This window comes from Nerophis ophidion, linkage group LG02 (assembly GCF_033978795.1).
Source record: "Nerophis ophidion isolate RoL-2023_Sa linkage group LG02, RoL_Noph_v1.0, whole genome shotgun sequence".
In the NCBI taxonomy this organism is placed as follows: domain Eukaryota; kingdom Metazoa; phylum Chordata; class Actinopteri; order Syngnathiformes; family Syngnathidae; genus Nerophis; species Nerophis ophidion.
Window position 1 is genome coordinate 46,454,259 of NC_084612.1, and position 17,526 is coordinate 46,471,784.

A 17,526-nucleotide genomic window follows, 5' to 3' on the forward strand; every position below is an offset into this window, starting at 1 on the left:
AAGGAGCTGAGCCGGAAGGCAAAGCTCTCAATTTACCGGTCGATCTACGTTCCCATCCTCACCTATGGTCATGAGCTTTGGGTCGTGACAGAAAGGATAAGATCACGGGTACAAGCGGCCGAAATGAGTTTCCTCCGCCGTGTGGCGGGGCTCTCCCTTAGCGATAGGGTGAGAAGCTCTGCCATCCAGGAGGAGCTTAAAGTAAAGCCACTGCTCCTCCACATCGAGAGGAGCCAGATGAGGTGGTTCGGGCATCTGGTCAGGATGCCACCCGAACGCCTCCCTAGGGAGGTGTTTAGGGCACGTCCAACCGGTGGGAGGCCACGGGGAAAACCCAGGACACGTTGGGAAGACTATGTCTCCCGACTGGCCTGGGAATGCCTCGGGATCCCCGGGAAGAGCTAGACGAAGTGGCTGGGGAGAGGGAAGTCTGGGCTTCCCTGCTTAGGTTGCTGCCCCCGCGACCCGACCTCGGATAAGCGGAAGATGATGGATGGATGGATGGACAATTTCCCAACTCATATGAAAACAGGGTTTGTATTTCATAAATACTACAGTGTCTGATATAATTTATCCATGAGTTTTTTATTATGTGTTCGGTATTTCATGAATATTACGATGTCTAATATAATTTATCCATGAATTCATTATTATGTGTTAGGTATTTCATGAATAGTACAGTGTCTGATAGCATTTATACATCAAATATTTCATTAGATTTGTACTTAAATGCCTGCTATCTATGTATTCTTTATTGATTTATGATGTAATTAATACTCGACTACAATGTCTAAGATCCCATATTAACTCATGTGTTCATTATTGATTGAATACCACCTTGTCAGATGGATGATTCATCCCTGCCAGTGTCTGATATCAATGATCAATGATTTCATTCTGTTATTGTTAGTTCATGAATGTTGTATTACAATGTCTGATATCAATTATCCCTAAATCAATGATTTGGCATTATTTATTGATTACCACATTAATGAGTAATGTCTGATATAATTTATCCATGAATGTATTTGTTTGTTGTTCGTTAATGTATACTGTACTAAATTAGCTGATATCCTCCATCCATCGTTTTCATATAGTGTGGCAGCTCAGCTGGAGCCTATCCCAGCTGACTGAGGGTGAGAGTTGGTGTTTAGCAGCCAATCACATTTCGAGAATTAATATTCAATTAATCTAACAAGTATGCTTTTGAAATGTTTTTTTTTTTTTTGAATGAATATCTCAACGTCTAATGAATAAGTGATGCCTGCCAGAGTGGCTGATATCATTTTTTCTTCAATTAATTCATTTTTTGTTATTAAATGAATTGTAAACTACAATGTCTGATAACGTTGATCTCTGAATTAACGTATTTTTAAAAAAATGAATTCCAAATTTTCTGGTGAATAATTGATCCCTGCCATAGTGTCTGTTATAATGTATTTGTTGTTATCTAATCAATACTGTCCTGCAATGTCTGATATCATTTATTCCTCAATCCATTTATTGGTTATTATTTCATGACTATACTACAATATCTGATAGGATTTATCCATGAATTAATTCATTTATTAGTATTTGGTGAATACTGTACTACAATGTGTGATATAATGTATGAATGATGTATGAATGGCATCAGTGATATAGTGTACATCATGTATATTGATGTATGACTTACAGTTCAAAGAGCAAAATGATAATGAAAGTGAAAACAAACTCTACTTGTTCAAACTGGGTCAATGATGACATCATGTGACTAGAAAAGTGCTCTCAGGTCAGAATTGTTTACTGATAAACTTTGTATTGGACCTGCTCAGTGGATTCAGTGGACCCATGTTGTGTTGTTGTCTTGTTGTAATGTTGTCTTGCTGTCTTGTTGTCATGTTGTCTTGTCATGTTGTCTTGTCATGTTGTCATGTTGTCTTGTGGTCTTGTTGTCAAATAGTCATGTTGTCATGTTGTCTTGTTGTCATGTTGTCATGTTGTCTTGTCTTGTTGTAATGTTGTCATGTTGTCTTGTTGTCATGTTGTATTGTTGTCATGTTGTCTTGCTGTCTTGTTGTCATGTTGTCTCGCTGTCTTGTGGTCATGGTGTCTTGTCTTGTTGTCATGTTTTCATGTTGTCTTGTAATGTTGTCTTGTTGTCTTGTTGTCATGTTGTCATGTGGTCTTGTTGTCATGTTGTTGACAAAGTGTTGTTGACTAAGTGTTGTTGAAAAAGTGTTGTTGACCAAGTGTTGTTGACTAAGTGTTGTTGACTAATTGTTGTTGACTAAGTGTTGTTGACAAATTGTTGTTGACTAAGTGTTGTTGACTAATTGTTGTTGACTATGTGTTGTTGACAAAGTGTTGTTGACTAAGTGTTGTTGACAAAGTGTTGTTGACAAGGTGTTGTTGATTAAGTGTTGTTGACCAAGTGTTGTTGACAAAGTTGTTGACAAAAGATGGTTGACTAAGTGTTGTTGACAAAGTGTTGTTGACTAAGTGTTGTTCACAAACTGTTGTTGACTATGTGTTGTTCACAAGGTGTTGTTGACAAAGTGGTTGACAAAGTGTTGTTGAAAAAATATTGTTGACTAAGTGTTGTTGACAAAGTGTTGTTGACAAAGTTGTTGATAACGTGTTGAAGTATTGTTGACTAAGTGTTGGTGACAAAGCGTTGTTGACTAAGTGTTTTTGACAAAGTGATTCGGACTAAGTGTTGTTGACCAAGTGTTGTTGACCAAGTGTTGTTGACAAAAGATGGTTGACTGAGTGTTGTTGACAAAGTGTTGTTGACTAAGTGTTGTTCACAAACTGTTGTTGACTATGTGTTGTTGACTAAGTGTTGTTCACAAACAGTTGTTGACTATGTGTTGTTGACAAGGTGTTGTTGACAAAGTTGGTGACAAAGTGTTGTTTACTAAGTGTTTTTGACAAAGTGTTGTTGACCAAGTGTTCTTGACAAGGTGTTTTTGATAAAGTGTTGTTTACTAAGTGTTGTTGACAAAGTGTTGTTGACAAGGTGTTGTTGACTAAGTGTTCTTGACAAAGTGTTGTTGATTAAGTGTTGGTGACAAAGTGTTGTTGACTAAGTGTGGTTCACAAACTGTTGTTGACTATGTGTTGTTGAAAAGGTGTTGTTGACTAAGTGTTGTTGACTAAGAGTTGTTGACCAAGTGTTCTTGACAACGTGTTGTTGACAAAGTTGTTGACAAAATGTTTTTGACTAAGTGTTGTTGACTAAGTGTTGTTGACAAAGTGTTGTTGACTAGGTGTTGTTAACAAACTGTTGTTAACTTTGTGTTGTTGACAAGTGTTGTTGACAAAGTGTTGTTGACCAAGTGTTGTTGACAAGGTGTTTTTGATAAAGTGTTGTTGACTAAGTGTTGTTGACAAAGTGTTGTTGAAAAGGTGTTGTTGACTAAGTGTTCTTGACAAAGTGTTGTTGATTAAGTGTTGGTGACAAAGGGTTGTTTACTAAGTGTTTTTGACAAAGTGTTGTTGACTAAGTGTGGTTCACAAACTGTTGTTGACTATGTGTTGTTGACAAGGTGTTCTTGACAAAGTGTTGTTGATTAAGTGTTGGTGACAAAGTGTTGTTTACTAAGTGTTTTTGACAAAGTGTTGTTGATTAAGTGTGATTCACAAACTGTTGTTGACTATGTGTTGTTGAAAAGGTGTTGTTGACTAAGTGTTGTTGACTAAGTGTTGTTGACCAAGTGTTCTTGACAACGTGTTGTTGAAAAAGTTGTTGACAAAATGTTGTTGACTAAGTGTTGTTGACTAAGTGTTGTTGACAAAGTGTTGTTGACTAGGTGTTGTTAACAAACTGTTGTTAACTATGTGTTGTTGACAAGTGTTGTTGACTAAGTGTTGTTGACCAAGTGTTGTTGACAAAGGGTTGTTAACAAAGTTGTTGACAAAGTGTTGTTGACTATGTGTTGTTGACTAAGTGTTTACGTGTCGTGACAGAGACTAAGATAAGGAGGAGGAGTTTCAGTACATTATTGAAGTCACATGGTCTGTTAGTTTTGGTTTCACTTTGTCTTTATTACGTTTACACATTATCATGTGACTGAAACTAAAATATATGTGATATAATATTAAACTAAAATATATGTTTTATATTTTTAAACCAAAAATATGTTATTATTAAAATAAAAGATATATTTTTTTATATTAGTAAGCTAAAAGATATGTTTTATATTATTAAACTAAAATGAATGATTTACATTACTGAAACAAATATGTTGCTATTAAAAGTTAATGAACAATACAGAAGTCAGTACTGAGAAGATGACTTTAAGATGTTACTTGTGTAGAAGAAGAGCGCAGTACTGCAAACTACCACAGTAGGCGATCTGATTATTTTATTGTCTTTTAACCATTCAAATAAGTCCAGTTTAGAAAAATACTAAATGAGTTATTCCGGCAGAGTTTTTCTACTCAATGAGTCATACATGACAACAGTTCCACATTCACCCTTTCACACACACATTACAAACACATTCACACACATACACAGTAGTACCTGTGTGTAAGTACTGTACTGTACAGTATTAAACAGTAGTACTTGATTGTAAGTACTGTACTGTACAGTAAAACACAATAGTACCTTTTTGTAAGTACTGTACTGAACAGTAGTACACAGTAATACAGTGGTTCTCAACCTTTTTTCACTGATGTACCCCCTGTGAAATTTTTTTTAATTCAAGTACCCCCTAATCAGAGCAAAGCATTTTTGGTCTTTCTTGAACTATTTGGGAAAAAAATATATAAAAATAACTAAGAACTTGTTGAAAAATAAACAAGTGATTCAATTATAAATTCATATTTATACACATAGAAGTAATCATCAACTTAAAGTGCCCTCTTTGGGGATTGTAATAGAGATCCATCTGGATTCGTGAACTTAATTCTAAAAATTTCTTCACAAAAAAAAAGAAATCTTTAACGTCAATATTCATGGAACACGTCCACAAAAAAATCTAGTTTTCAACACTGAATATTGCATTGTTGCATTTCTTTTCACAGTTTATGAACTTACATTCATATTTTGTTGAAGTATTATTCAATAAATATATTTAAAAAGGATATTTGAATTGTTGCTATTTTTAGAATATTTTAAAAAAATCTCACGTACCCCTTGGCATACCTTCAAGTACCCCCAGGGCTACGCGTACCCCTATTTGAGAACCAATGCAGTAATACTTGTTTGCAAGTACTGTACAGTAGTACACAGTAGTACTTGTTTAAAAGTACTGTACTGTGCAGCAGTACTTGTACAGTAGACATTGCATGAAGTTGCAATTGAAAGACATGAGATGGCAGCAGTGTATACCAGCAGGAAGTAGTCTTTGCTATTAAGTTGATCCCTCCAAAGTGTGTGTACTGTAAGTATTGTATTTATGACACAGCAGCTGTGTGGTTGTAGCTTGCAAATGAGTTTTACTTTTTACTGCCAAATGAGGAAATGTTCAAGTCATCACTGGACCCTTACTTGACTTTGTTTCCATGGAAACTGGAGCATCACCTCGGTAAAATTGTCTTCATGTCAAGTCTTATACTTTAATTTCACTTACAAGATCTTTTCACATTGTCATGACGGGGTGTTGTGTGAATACTTTTGTGGACAAAAAGAATAATGCTGTAATATAAGATGAATACTGGATGTATTTTCACTTTCATTATGTTGACTCTCTTCTTGCCCCCAAAGTGAAAGCAAGTATCAGAGGATGGTCATGTGGTCAATCAATACTTCCTCTTCTGATCCAAGGTCGCTGGGGGGAAGAGCCTAGATGGTTCTTACGTCACACCCACCATTGTTGTGCAGGGGCGGAGTCAGCCAACGGGGCTATTTTTAAGTCCTCCAAGGGAGTCAGGTGAAAAAGTGCTGAGTCACACTTAGTGCTGACATTTGATTGGTCATCGCCTCATCAATTATTCATCACCCGCTGACCTCCTGACCTTGTGAGCCTGACCTGTGTCGCTGCCCACTTTATCAAGTCATCTTATCATCATCAATAATGACCTCACCTTATAATACACACTCGACATCATATAATACACACTTGACATCGTATAATTCACACTTGACATTGTATAATACACACTTGACATTGTATAATACACACTTGACATTGTATAATACACACTCGACATTGCATAATACACACTTGACATCTTTTAATACACACTTGACATCACATAGTATCAAACCCACTTGACATCATGTAATACACACTTGACATCGTAAAACACACACTCGACATTGTATAATACACACTCAGACTCGTATAATACACACTCGACATCATATAATAAACATTTGACATCAAATAATACGCAATTTATATCTTATAAACTTGACATCATATAATACACACTTGACATAGTATCAAACACACTTGACATCATGTAATACACACTTGACATCGTAAAACACACACTTGACATTGTATAATACACACTTGACATTGTATAATACACACTCGACATTGCATAATACACACTTGACATCTTTTAATACACACTTGACATCATATAATACACACTTGACATAGTATCAAACACACTTGACATCATGTAATACACACTTGACATCGTAAAACACACACTCGACATTGTATAATACACACTCAGACTCGTATAATACACACTCGACATCATATAATAAACATTTGACATCAAATAATACGCAATTTATATCTTATAAACTTGACATCATATAATACACACTCGACATCATATAATACTCACTTGATGTTATAAAATACACACTCGAACTCATGTAATACGCACTCGATATTGTATAATACACACTTGGCCTCGTATAATACACACTCAACATCGTATTATACACACTCGACATCATATAATACACACTTGACATTAGATCATACACACTTGACATCATGTAATACACACTTCACATTGTATAATACACACTTGACATAATGTAACACACACTTGACATCGTATAATACACACTCGACATCATATAATACACACTCAAATCATATAATACACATCTGACAGAGTATCATACACACTTTGTTGTGGTACATGCGGTCTCCATCTTCTTCCGCTGTGGTTCCACCCAGAGGGCCCGCTGACAGCGCACCCAGACACGCCCCGCGCTCATCAAGCGGACCGCGCCCACTCTCCGCTGCAGCTCTCCCGTCCAAAGGCAAAACCCAGTAACTCAATTTTGGTCAAAACTGAGCTGATGATAATTTTGGAGTTCCTAGGTGATACGCTTTACATTAGTGTATGCGATATTGTAATTTGTTCTGTAAGTAAGCTGTTACGTGCATGGCAGGACCTAGCAACTACCACATAACCGCGTAGATACAACAGAAAAACCTAGTATCTCAAGGGGCCAATCAGAGCTTCTTTGTCAGTCCTCTTATTGTCTTTAATGAGACATTTGCACGAATGGGGGCCGACGGTCAACCTGATTATGTGATATTATGGCACGAGGGAATATTTGGAAGATTGGCCCAGGACGTTGCAAGCACTTTCATTAAATGTATTGTTCTTGGTTCTTCCCTTTGCATACTCTTTTGGGCAGATAACTGTGGAGGTCAAAATAAAAACTGGACGCTGTACACGGCTCTTGCCCAATGAGCAAACGCAGAATGGGGCCCACCCGAGATTGTGATAAAATATCTGCAGAAAGGGCACACGTTCATGAGAGCAGATTCAATCCATGGCTCAATTTGTAGATCTTTGTAAGACAGCATCAAGATAGATTGGTTTTACTTTGTTTTCTCAAAATCAGCTAGAAGTGAGTTACTAGGTTTTGCCTTTGGACGGGTGAGCTGGCCGCAGTCCACACCTGTGACTAATGACGTGAGGCTGTATAAGAGGACCAGTGGACGGGGGATCAGGGCGGGATCTTAGTTCCAAATACGTACCGTAAGCGATCACCCTGCGTTATGCAAACCTGCTCTCCCTGTGTTCTGCCACCTCGTGCTCTCAGTGTGTTTTCTTGTGTCCCCTCCGCAGTAACCTCCGTCGTCGTTAAGGTGAGCTGTGCGCCTCACCCTTTTTCCTGGATCTCCCTCTGGACTCTGAATGCCTCCTTCGTCCCTCGATTCCTCGTTTCCGCTCTTGGACTTCCCTGTCTGCATCGCGTCTCTGTCTACACTACTTCCAACGAGTTGGTAACACACACTCCAAATACATACTTCACATAGTCTTACACAATACACACTGTCGGGTTTTTGACCCACACACACACCATTCTCTAGTTTATTAGTATTGTAATATATATATATATTTACCCTATATATATAATAAATGATTGAACACTGCCACCTGGTGTTAGTCTGCCTCATCTTCCTTTATTTAAACATAACACACTTTACATCATGTAATACACACTTGACATTGTACAATACACACTCGACATCGTATAATACACACTTGACATAGGATTGTACACACTTGACATCATGTAATACACACTTGACATTGTATAATACACACTCAACTTCATATAATACACACTCAACTTCATATAATACACACTCAACATCATATAATACACACTTGGTATAGTATCATACACACTTGACATCATGTAATACAAACTTGATATCGTATAATACACACTCGACATCATATAATACACACTTGACATTATATAATACACACATGACATCATATAATATACACCTTGCATCATATAATACACATTTAACATCATATATCACACCCTTGACATCATATAATACACACTCAACATCATATAATACACACTTGACATCATTTAATACACACTTGACATCATATAATACACACTCGACATCATATAATACACACTTGACATCATATAAAACACATTTAACATCATATATCACACCCTTGACATCATATAATACACACTCAACATCAAATAATACACACTTGACATAATATCATACACACTTCACATCATGTAATAAAAACTTGACATCGTATGAGACACACTGGACATTGTAAAATACACACTTGACCTCGTATAACACACACTCGACATCATATAATACACACTTGACATCATATAATATAATATCAATCAATCAATCAATCAATCAATGTTTATTTATATAGCCCTAAATCACAAGTGTCTCAAAGGGCTGCACAAACCACGACATCCTCGGTAGAGCCCACATTAGGGCAAGGAAAAACTCACCACAGTGGGACGTCGGTGACAGTGACAATGATGACTATAATAAAACCTTGGAGAAGACCGCATATAAGGGCAACCCCCCCCCCCCCCCTCCTCCCCCCAGGGGCCCGAAGGCAATGGATGTCGAGCAGGTCTAACATGATATTGTGAAGTCCAATCCATAGTGGATCCAACATAACGATGAGAGTCCAGTCCAACGTGGATCCAATACAGTAGCGAGAGTCCCGTCTAAAGTGGAGCCAGCAGGAAACCATGCCAAGCGGAGGCGGATCAGCAGCGCAGAGATGTCCCCAACTGATACACAGGCGAGTGGTCCATCCTGGGTCCCGACTCTGGACAGTCAGCACTTCATCCATGGCCACCGGACCTGTGTCCCCCCCCCTCCACAAGGGAGAGGGGGACAGAGGAGAAAAAGAAAAGAAACGGCAGATCAACTGGTCTAAAAAGGGGGTCTATTTAAAGGCTAGAGTATACAAATGAGTTTTAAGGTGAGACTTAAATGCTTCTACTGAGGTAGCATCTCGAACTGTTACCGGGAGGGCATTCCAGAGTACTGGAGCCCGAATGGAAACACTCTATAGCCCGCAGACTTTTTTTGGGCTCTAGGAATCACTAATAAGTCGGAGTCCTTTGAACGCAGATTTCTTGCCGGGACATATGGTACAATGCAATCGGCAAGATAGGCTGGAGCTAGACCGTGTAGTATTTTATACATAAGTAGTAAAACCTGAAAGTCACATCTTAAGTACACTGGAAGCCAGTACAGGTGAGCCAGTATAGTCGTAATATGATCAAACTTTCTTGTTCTTGTCAAAAGTCTAGCAGCCACATTTTGTACCAACTGTAATCTTTTAATGCTAGACATGGGGAGACCCGAAAATAATACGTTACAGTAATCGAGACGAGACGTAAAAAACGCATGGACTATGATCTCAGCGTCGTTAGTGGACAAAATGGAGCGAATTTTAGCGAGATTACGGAGATGAAAGAAGGCCACTTCAGTAATGCTTCTAATGTGTGCCTCAAATGAGAGAGTTGGGTCGAAGATAATATCCAGATTCTTTACCGAGTCGCCTTGTTTAATTGTTTGGTTGTCAAATGTTAAAGTTGTATAATTAAATAGAGGTCGGTGTCTAGCAGGACCGATAATCAGCATTTCCGTTTTCTTGGCGTTGAGTTGCAAAAAGTTAGCGGACATCCATTGTTTAATTTCATTAAGACACGCATCCCGCTGACTACAATAATACACACTCGACATCATATAATACATATTTGACATTGTATAATACACACTGGACAACATATTGTGTTGTATAAAACAAACTCAACCTCGTATATTACACACTCAACATTGTATGATACACACTCAACATCATATAATACACACTTGACATAGTATAATACACACTTGACATCATATAAAACACATTTAACATCATGTATCACACCCTTGACATCATATAATACACACTCAACATCATATAATACACACTTGACATAGTATCATACACACTTGACATCATGTAACATAAATTTGACATCTTATAACACTCGACATTGTATAATACACACTGGACCTCGTATAATACACACTTGACATCATATAATACACACTTGACATCATCTAATACACGCTTGACATCATATAATACAAAATTGACATCGTATAATACACCCTCAATCATTATAAAATACATACTCAACTTCGTATAATACACACTCGAAATCATATAATACACTCTTGACATCATGTAATACACACTTGACATCGCATAATACACACTCGACATTATGTAAATCACACTCGACATTGTATAATACACACTCGACCTCATATAATACACATTCGACATTGTGTAATACACACTCAACATCATATAATACACAGTTGACATAGTATCATACACACTTGACATCACGTAATACACACTTGACATCGTATAATACACTCTACACATCATATAATACACGCTTAACATCATAAAACACACACTTGACATCATGTAATACACACTCGACATTGTATAATACACACTCAACCTCGTATAATACACTCTCGACCTCATATAATACACACACCTCGTATAATACACACTCGACATTGTATAAAACACACTCGAAATCATATAATGCACACTTGACATAGGATCATACACACTTGACATCATGTACTACAACCTCAACATCATATAATACACACTTGACATAGTATCATACACACGTCACATCATATAATACACACTTGACATCGTATGAGACACATTCGACATCGTAAAATATACACTTGACCTTGTATAATACACACTCAACATCATATTACACGCACTCAACATTATATAATTCACATTTGACATCATATAATACACACTCGACAACATTTTGTGTTGTATAATGCACACTCGACATTGTATAATACACACTCAACATCAGATAATAAATGGGTTGTACTGGTATAGCGCTTTTCTACATTCAAGGTATACACACTTGACATCATGTTATATGCACTCTACATCATGTAATACACACTCGACATTGTATAATGCACACTCAAAATCAGATAATACACACTTACCATAGTATCATACACACTTGACATCATGTAATACAAACTTGTCATTGTATAATACACACTTGACATCATATAATACACACTCGACATCATGTTATACACACTCTACATCACGTAATTCACACTCGACATCATATAATACACTTTTGACATCATATAATACACACTTGACATCATGTAATACACACTCGACATCATATGATACACACTTGACATCATATAATACACACTTGACATCATGTTATACACACTCTACATCATGTAATACACACTCGACATCATATGATACACACTTGACATCATGTAATACACACTCAACATCATATAATACGCACTTGACATCATATAATACACACTTGACATCGTGAAATACCCACTCGACATCATATAATACACACTTGACATCAAATAATACATACTTGACATCATGTAATACAAACTTGATATCGTATAATACACCCTCGACATTGTATAATACACACTGAACTTTGTGTAATACACACTTGACATCATATAATACACACTTGATATCATGTTATACACACTCTACATCATGTAATACACATACGACATCATATAATACACACATGACATCATGTAATACAAACTTGACATCCTATAATACATACTCGACATTGTATATTACACACTCAACTTCGTATAATACACACTCGACATCATGTAATACACACTCAACATCATATAATATACATTTAACATCGCATAAAATACACTTTACATCATATAATACACACTTTACATCATACAATACCCCATCTTGAAGTTTAACAATAACACAAAGTACTGCATCAAAAAGGTGTTTCATAAATGTACTGAAGTGAAGTGAATTATATTTTATATAGCGCTTTTCTCATGTGACTCAAAGCGCTTTTACATAGTGACACCCAATATCTAAGTTACATTAAAACCAGTGTGGGTGGCACTGGGAGCAGGTGGGTAAAGTGTCTTGCCCAAGGACACAACGGCAGTAACTAGGACGGCACAAGCGGGAATCGAACCTGCAACCCTCAAGTTGCTGGCACGGCCGCTCTACCAACCGAGCTATGCCACCCCTGCAAGAAAGGACTACAAAAGTACAACAAGAACAGCCTGTGTATTACTAGTTGTACTTTGGTTGTGCTGGGAAGGGAAATAAAGTGCACTACTTGTGCACTATATATATATATATATATATATATATATATATATATATATATATATATATATAGATATATATATATATATATATATATATATATATATATATATATATATATATATATGTATATGTATATGTACATATATATATATATATATGAATATATACATATATATACATATATATATATATGTATATATACACACACATATCCAATATTTCACCCAACAACTATGATTGCATGAAATTCCTTCCATGTATGTTGTCAGCAAGTGTGATAAAGGATGGGGGCAGGAGACTCCTCACAGTTGTTGCATACAGGTTTATTTGAGCAGAATAAATACAACATTTGTTGAGACTGTGCTTCACTGTTGATATATAGTGCATATATTTCTCATATACTTTAGCATAACATGTGATCATGCTACTGCTACTTTTCGACTGTGCTACACTTCTGTTGCCTTATTGTCTGTTGTTGATGTCTGTATTTGGTCCTAAGACCTTATTGTCTGTTGTTGATGTCAGTATTTGGTGCTAGGACCTTATTCTCTGTTGTTGATGTCCATATTTGGTCCTAGGTCCTCCATAGTCTTGTACAAACACTCCTCCAAAGGGAGGTTTGATTCAGTAATGTTCCGTGTTCGCTCCCTGTTCTTATCAGCGGGTCATCTCTCTCTGTAAAACTGCCTTCTTGCTGTAAGACTTCACTTCCTTTGTCTTCCTATTAGACTTTGCTGTTGTTGCGTCGTAAGGGCGGGTCTCCTAAAGCTTTAGTGACACTTGGCGAAGTACTATCCTGTCTCAGTGGTCTCTGGGGGTGACCAGTGGGTTTGATTCCCTGAGAGGAAGACTGGTCACACGCAACACACACACACACACACGCACGCACGCATGCACACACGCACGCACACACACACACACACACACACACACACACACACACACACACACACACACACACACACACACACACACACACACACACACAAACAGTAAATGTGCTTGTTGATAAGGTAAAGTGCAGAGTGGTCATTAAATGAGGACATACACCTTTGTATATTCTGCAGTGATGCGAGTTATTGCTGAGAGGTCAACAGAGGTTGCATCATCAACATGATTGTGTCTCATACACTGCTAATGCTATCAAGTAGCATGCTAATTTGACGTGCATATCTCTGAAATTGTTGCAGTGGTGTGGATATGCAAAGACATGAAGAGTGGTGTGGACATGCACAGACATGAATACTGGTGTGGACATGTACGGACAAAAAGAGTGGTCAGGACATGCATGGACATGGGTCACCATGACTTGGGGACACAGCATTAGGTACACTTAAAGCATATTTTCCTGGCCAAGACCAGCACAAATCTGCAATAATCCATCCATATCAATGCGGTGGCAGAGTAGGTCATAACGTTCATTAAAAACAAAGCAAGTATATTTCATGTCTCTGACCACTGTAAAAAAAATGACACACAGTTTGAACAGTAACACTGTGTTGGAATATTTAGCTCAGTGGTTCTTTGGCCTGCCACCTGATGGAGCCCCAGTGCCATAGTTTGGGAATTCCTGCCATGGCATGAGTCACGCTCAAGTCAGGGAGGGCAGAGACAAGAAGGAAATAATCAGCGACTTGAAAGAAGGAGTCCACTAAAACAAACTCGGCCCAGCAGTTGGAGCGCACTACCGCGCGGACATGTTGGAATTAAATGTACATTTATCGATTAAAACATGGGGAAGCCGCTGATGGTGTGTTTGACAGACAAGCATTTTATTCTACGTCTGGTGAAGTACTCACCTATGTAGAGTACTAGTACTTCTTGAACCCTGTTACCCCGAGAAGGACTATAAAATAGATGGCTGGATGATGGATGGATGATGAATGGATGGAGTACTTGTTGGAAGCAAGCTCCTGAGGTGAGGTCCAACAAAGCGGTGAGGACCAGGTCAGTGAGGACCAGGTCAGTAGGAACTAGGTCAGTGAGGACTAGGTCAGTGAGGACCAGGTCAGTGAGGACCAGATCAGTGAAAACTACCTAGGTCAGTGAGGATTAGGTCAGTGAGGACTGGGTCAGTGAGGACTGGGTCAGTGAGGACCAGGTCAGTAAGGATCAGGTCTGTGACAACTAACTAGGTCAGTGAGGACTAGGTCAGAGAGGACCAGGTCAGTGAGGACCAGGTCAGTGATGGACCAAGTCAATGAGGACCAGGTCAGTGAGAACTAGCTAGGTTAGTGAGGACTAAGTCAGTGAGGACCAGGTCAGTGAGGACCAGGTCAAGGAGGACTAGGTCAGTGATAGACGTCAGAAGTGGTCTATTGAAAAGTCTTCTTCTCGCTCTGCCAGGTCTCGTTACTTTTGTACAGCGAAGATGAGCTGCCACCATATTTGTTGGCTGGCGAGGTCTTCTGCGCTGCTCGGGTGGCGGCGTCGATCATTTGCTTCTCCTCCTGCTCCGTCTCGCGGTGGTAGAAGTAGTTGAAGTTGGAGACGATGACGGGCACTGGCAGGGCGATGGTCAGCACGCCGGCGATGGCGCACAGGGTGCCCACCATCTTTCCCCCCATGGTGATGGGGCACATGTCACCGTAGCCCACGGTGGTCATGGTGACCACGGCCCACCAGAAGCCGTCGGGGATGCTGACGAACTGCGTCTGGGTCTCGTCCACTTCGGCGAAAAATATGGCGCTGGAGAAGAGGATGACGCCGATAAAGAGGAAGAAGATGAGCAGCCCCAGTTCTCGCATGCTGGCTTTGAGGGTCTGACCCAGGATCTGGAGACCCTTGGAGTGACGCGAGAGCTTGAAGATGCGGAAGACTCGGACCAGGCGGATGATCCTCAGGATGGCCAGGGACATGTTCTGACTGGAGCTGGTGTCGTCGTCAGGACTGGTGGCCAGCTCAGTTCCCAAGGTGATGAAGTAGGGAATGATGGAGACCATGTCGATGATGTTCATCATGTTATTGAAGAAGTCACTCTTGCTAGGACACACCACAAAACGGACACCCGCTTCAAAGCAGAACCAGATGATGCAGATGGTCTCCACTATGAAGAAGGGATCTGTCAGGTAGGCCTGGACATTCTTGGTGTTGGGATGAGGACTATAACCTTCTCCAGTCCCATTCATGAGCTGGTCCACTCTCGGTGATGAGTCGTGGTCCTCCCTGAACTCTGGAAGGGTTTCCAGACAAAAGATGACAATGGAGATGATAATGACAAACACAGAGACCAAAGCTACGGACTTGGCAGAGCTGGAGCTCTCCGGGTACTCAAAGAGGAGCCACAACTGTCTCTGGAGTTCATTGGTGGGCAGAAGAACCTCCGGCTCTTTGATAAAGCCTTCATCTTCTCGGAACTGCTCCATGGCTTCGTGGCCGAGCTCGTAGAAGACCATTTCACTGGCGAAAACATCCAAGGGAACGTTGGCGGGCCGGCGGATCCTCCCGCCTGACTGGTAGAAGTAGAGGATGCCATCGAAAGATGGACGGTTGCGGTCGAAGAAATACTCGTTCCTCATCGGGTCGAAGTGGCTCATCCTCTTAGTGGGGTCACCCAGCAGCGTCTCCGGGAAGCGACTGAGCGTGCTCAGCTGGGTCTCGAACATCAGGCCCGAAATGTTGATGACCACCTTCTGGTCTTTGTCTTCCACACAGTTCTTCTCCAAGAAGTCCTGGTTGTCGTAATATTCCTTGGGCAACCTGCTAAAGACGCTGTCGGACGCAGACTCACCGCTAACCAGCAGCTTCAGATTGGAGATCAAGCTGCAGCTACTTGAGGTGGCCTTGGAGGTGAGTGGGGAGGACGGGGACCCTCGACGCCCCCTGAGCGGCGAGGGATGAGGAGTCGCCGGGCGGGGGGGCGACAATTCATGATCCGGGGCTTCTGACGTGGGCGACGTCGGGTAGCCGGAGTCACTGGGGTCCCCAAGGTTGATGCCCACGTCCTCCACGTTCTCGAAGTTAACAAGAGGAACCTCCATCACCCTCGTGTTCTGTCAGCCGCTCAGAGTGTAGGATGCGGGAGAACTAGGGCCCGTCTGGTCCCTGGTCCTGCTGGCTGGCATCTGGGCAGCTTCAGTCCGTAATCTGAAGTGCAGAGGAGAACATGCTGTGTATTTGTTTCACCTTTTTGTTAGCATCAGCACCAACTCGCCATCTGATAGCAGACCCACCCCAGTACCTAGACTTACCTCTGCAGCTTGGCCCGCAAAACTGCTTACACTGGATACCCATATTTCTGTGTGTTTGCATGTGTGTGTGTGTGTGTATGTGTGTGTGTGTGTGTGTGTATGAAAGTGTACGTGTTTGTGTGTGTGTGTGTGTGTGTGTGTGTGTGTGCGTGCGTGCGTGCGTGCGTGCGTGTGTGTGTGTGCTGATCAGATGTTAGACTTTTACTGCATAGCCTAGGAGACTTAATTAGGTATACCAATCCAGAATTTTTTTTTTTTAATCTTTAAATTATTTTACAAAAATGTTTCTAAGAGTCTTTGTGGACACAAACCAATAATACTAACATATCCACCCATCCATTTTCTACCGCTTGTCCCTTTTGGGGTAATACTAATATAATAATACAATAATGTTATGATAAAACTATTATAATAATTCAATAATGTTATAATAATACAATATTAATATTAT

The 17,526-nt window shown here is 39.8% G+C and overlaps 1 protein-coding gene across 1 annotated transcript; it reads right to left on the bottom strand.

Annotated features, from left to right (window-relative positions):
• Window positions 1-13,919: 13,919 nt before the first annotated feature.
• On the bottom strand, window positions 13,920-16,958 carry LOC133541542 (potassium voltage-gated channel subfamily A member 10). Its single transcript, XM_061884999.1, has one exon. It carries the CDS (start codon window positions 16,863-16,865, stop codon window positions 15,201-15,203), a length of 1,665 nt encoding a protein of 554 aa, XP_061740983.1. The 5' UTR covers window positions 16,866-16,958; the 3' UTR covers window positions 13,920-15,200.
• Between the last annotated feature and the right edge of the window lie 568 nt (window positions 16,959-17,526).

Excerpts from the sequence above, each read along its gene's own strand:
- LOC133541542 (XM_061884999.1), bottom strand. The coding sequence starts at position 16,865 with ATGGAGGTTCCTCTTGTTAACTTCGAGAACGTGGAGGACGTGGGCATC.